The following is a 4314-nucleotide window of genomic DNA, read 5'->3' as shown; positions in this document are numbered from 1 at the left end:
GTAGAACTAGGGTACTGTTGACTAGCTTCCTTTCCTCTAGTTGAGAATTAGTACTGTTGACTAACTTCCTTCCCTCTAGTGTAGAACTAGGGTACTGTTGACTAGCTTCCTTTCCTCTAGTTTAGAACTAGTACTGTTGACTAACTTCCTTCCCTCTAGTGTAGAACTAGGGTACTGTTGACTAGCTTCCTTCCCTCTAGTTTAGAACCAGTACTGCTGACTAGCTTCCTTCCCTCTAGTTTAGAACTAGTACTGCTGACTAGCTTCCTTCCCTTTAGTGTAGAACTAAGGTACTATTGACTAGCTTCCTTCTCTCTAGTTTAGAACTAGTATTGTTGACTAGCTTCCTTCCCTCTAGTTTAGAACTAGTACTGTTGACTAACTTCCTTCCCTCTAGTGTAGAACTAGGGTACTGTTGACTAGCTTCCTTCTCTCTAGTGTAGAACTAAGGGTACTGTTGACTAGCTTCCTTCCCTCTAGTTTAGAACTAGTACTGTTGACTAGCTTCCTTCCCTCTAGTGTAGAACTAGGGTACTGTTGACTAGCTTCCTTCCCTCTAGTGTAGAACTAGGGTACTGTTGACTAGCTTCCTTCTCTCTAGTTTAGAACTAGTACTGCTGACTAGCTTCCTTCCCTCTAGTTTAGAACTAGTACTGTTGACCAGCTTCCATCCCTCTACTTTAGAACTAAGGTACTGTTGACTAGCTTCCTTCCCTCTAGTGTAGAACTAGGGTACTGTTGACTAGCTTCCTTCCCTCTAGTTAAGAACTAGTGCTGTTGACTAGCTTCCATCCCTCTAGTTTAGAACTAAGGTACTGTTGACTAGCTTCCTTCCCTCTAGTTTAGAATTAGGGATGACATTTTGCAGATAGCCCTTTGTGTAGTTTTATTATTTACCCTAATGTTGTTTAAAATTATTCTTATCTTTTTGGAACTTTTAATTGTAGGTTGTTTTTTATTTTATCATAATTTCTACTTATAAAATACCATGCAAAATTTGTAAGAGTTTCTCAAATTATTTCTGTGATGAGTCATTAAAATTAATGGAATAAAATATTATTTAAGTGTTAAAATGATCATATTAAAAATGTTTTACGAAGGGGAATATAGTGAAAAAAATAACGATATTGAAATTTTTTCAAAGGCAAAAATATAAAAAAAATGTTACTCTCTTTGTTAAAAATCTTTTAGCATTAGGCTGTGTATTAAATATTTTGGCATGCAGGTATATTGATTTTATTTTATCAAAGTGCCTAAAATGAAAATACTGATGTTAAAAGTTTATTGTTGTATTTCCAAAGTATGTGCTCTTTTTTTGCTGCTGCCAATTTGCATATATCCTCTGTTGAGTAAAGCCAGCCTTGTACTGATAAGGTGAATTAATATTTTCTTAATTGAACAAATTAAGAAATAAACATATGATAGCCTAATAATTGGCTGCTGCCATCTTTCCTCTTTTTATTTCATAAATCCAGTACTTTTTGCTCTAAGCTTTTTCATCATGATTGAGGGTTGTTACCATCTTTTGGATAATTAGGGCTAAAGAAACACAAGTTTTGAAACATTATTTGGAAATTACATTTGATTGTATTTGTTTTTTGTATATATAAGCTAGTTTGCTTTTGTCTTAGGCTGCCATAAATATATTGGTTTCTCTTGCTAAATCTACTGGACCAAGAGTGAGAGGGAAGAGAAAAAAAGGAGAGATCTCGCTCTTATTGAGGCCTATTATTTGTATATGTAATGACCAGTAAGTAACTTCTCAACTTGTGTTTGGATGAAACTGAAATATTGTTCATTCCCTAAAAAAATGCACATTTTTGAATGAAAATTTCAGAAACTGTGCAACAATGAAACATTTCATAGAATGTAGAATATAAATATTAATTTGGCATCACGTTTACTCTTCTAAAGGAGAAACAGATAATTTTATTTTTATTTGGTCCTTTAGTTTAATACTTTTTAATCTAATCATAAGACTGTGGAAAAGTCCTGAATGTGTCAGAATTCAATTATACCCTAGTTAGTAGTTAAGTGAACTTTAAAATTACAATAAATGAAATTAATAACTTTTTGTTACTTATCTTGATATTAGGTTTAATAAATACAATTTGGTTCCATAGCAGTTAATTCATAGAAAGTAAAGTTCTAATGGTGCTGTTGTTTTTCCAAATGTAACATAAATGGTATTATATCGAAATGAAATAATTCAGATACAGCATATTCTTGATGCAGCTTCAGGAATATATATTTTTAGTCATTCTAGAACCAAAGATGTTTTTATTATGAAGAGTAAAGATGACTTAAAGAAAAGTAACAAACATACAACGTTACGACAAGGTTTCATCATCATCATCATCGTACATCAGTATTTAAAACCCAGGTTATCCACTGTTTCTTGATATTTTTCTTTTAAATTACACTAACATTTCTGTATGTAAAAAATTTAATATTTATGTAATTGGAAAGGTTTGTTAGTTAAGTTCATCAGAATGTATTGGATTAGAAGAAAGTGAAACCCTTTAGTTCCCCAGAATGTGTAATTTAATACACATCAAAATAGTAAGAAACAGTGGATAACCTGGGCTTGAAACTTTAAACATTGAAGGTATGATGGAACATGGACAGCAATGTTTTTTTTATATGTATGACAATAGTTAAGAAAAGGATACTCAGCAGTCAGTGTTGGCTAATGCACTTGAGTAAATAATAAATATCACATAAACTGTAATATCTTTTTCTCCTGTTAATTTGTTTCAGATTTGAGATCAGAAGTGTGTAAAAACAAGACTTGCTAGTATTTAATTCTGTACATCAGTGATAAGTAGCTAGCTTCTTTAAGTTTACAAAAAAACGAAACTAATTTCTGTGTGTGTAATGTTACTCATGCTACTTAAATATAGAATTTTACACTGACATTTCAACTAGAAGATCTCGTGTTGAGGCTGAATTAGGGGATTTTTAAGAAGTATATATGCACTGGGCTTCCAGAAAGGCTGTAATAAGTGTCTTACTTTTTATGTATTTGTTGAAATGAAGCAGTTTTCATATTAGAAACAAGCCATCTAGAAAGACCACTATATAGCCTTCTTGTTTATTTATAACTGACTTTACAGTAGTTTTTTTTTTGTTGAATTTTGTAAGCTATGAGTTTATTGTTAAATATAAAGCTATACAATGGGCTATCTGTGATATGCCCATGGTTTAAACTGGACTCAGAATTTTATCATCATAAGCCCTCTAGCTTGCCATTTGCAGTGAGGGAACTTGAAAGTTATGATTGGTGACAGTCAGATTATCGATTGGACTTCTAAAGTTTCTGTTTGTTTTCACAACATTAGGTATGTACCTGCCTTGCGACCACTTAGACAGATTGCTTTAGTCATGAATTTTCCCTCAATTGTTGCTGCTCGATTAGCAACGAGGTTGCATGAGGTAAGTGTTCTCACCTGTAAACATCTGGTTGTGAATGAGGTAGTCGTTACTATGATAGAGATGTCACATGAAGTTCTTTTATTAATAGCTTGGTAATGGTTGTTTACTTCATACAGCTTCAGTTGTAATGATGGTTTTAGTTTATCAATAGCAAGATACTTGTGTGCACTGTGATAGATGTACCACTTGTTGTGTATTTGTTGGAATGTAGAACTTTGTAAATAGATGTAAGATTTCGTTTTTTTTTTCAGAATTATCAATAATTCTATGCTCTCAACTATTGCTGTAAATGAGCAAAACAATTTTTAGTTCATTAGTATATATATATGAGCCAGGTGTGACCCAGTGATTAGCATGCCAAGTCTTAGATCCAAGGATCTGTGGGTTGTGTCCCGTAGCTACAAACTTTTGTTCTGTAATTTTGGGTGCATTATAAAATTTGCTGTAAAATCCCACTATTCAATTAGAGTAATCCAAGAGTGAACATTGAGTTCTATTGTCTAGTTGACTTCCCAATAATCCATTAGTTCAAAATTAGGGACAGCTAGAGCAAATATCCCTTGTGTTGCTTTGTGGAAACTAATACAATAATATTAGCAGAGAAGAAAGGTAGCAATGAAAATTTAAAGTTCAGATCATTGTCACCAGGGAAGTTATGTAAACATATACACCTGGAAAAAAGTTAAGCACCCCCAAATATTTTTCAGGATTGCTTATTGAAAATAAGGTTTAATTTTCATGATGTTGAGCAATGTTCATAATTTCAAACATAATTAAAAGGATGTGAGCATTCAGGTGTGACATTTAAATCAGGGCGTTTTTTTCGACGTGAACTTGCTCCCTTCTTCACGTCCAATATGCACTATTTTCTCGTGCATC

At 32.9% G+C, this 4314-nt stretch overlaps 1 protein-coding gene across 1 annotated transcript in view; it reads left to right on the top strand.

The window, feature by feature from the left end:
• LOC111083751 (chromosome transmission fidelity protein 18 homolog) overlaps nucleotides 1–4314 on the top strand; it is a gene marked incomplete at its 5' end in the record, with an annotated part of 14032 nt that overhangs the window by 7053 nt on the left and 2665 nt on the right. Inside the window, 2 exons of the mRNA XM_022380423.1 lie at nucleotides 1632–1750; nucleotides 3342–3435. Of these exons, the coding sequence (XP_022236131.1) occupies nucleotides 1632–1750; nucleotides 3342–3435 (213 nt within the window). The remainder of the gene's footprint in view (nucleotides 1–1631; nucleotides 1751–3341; nucleotides 3436–4314) is intronic.

The sequence above is a fragment of the Limulus polyphemus genome, unplaced genomic scaffold (assembly GCF_000517525.1).
Source record: "Limulus polyphemus unplaced genomic scaffold, Limulus_polyphemus-2.1.2 Scaffold11028, whole genome shotgun sequence".
Lineage (NCBI taxonomy): Eukaryota > Metazoa > Arthropoda > Merostomata > Xiphosura > Limulidae > Limulus > Limulus polyphemus.
The sequence above is the reverse complement of the archived record's forward strand: the minus strand, read 5'-3'. Positions and strand labels throughout refer to the sequence as shown.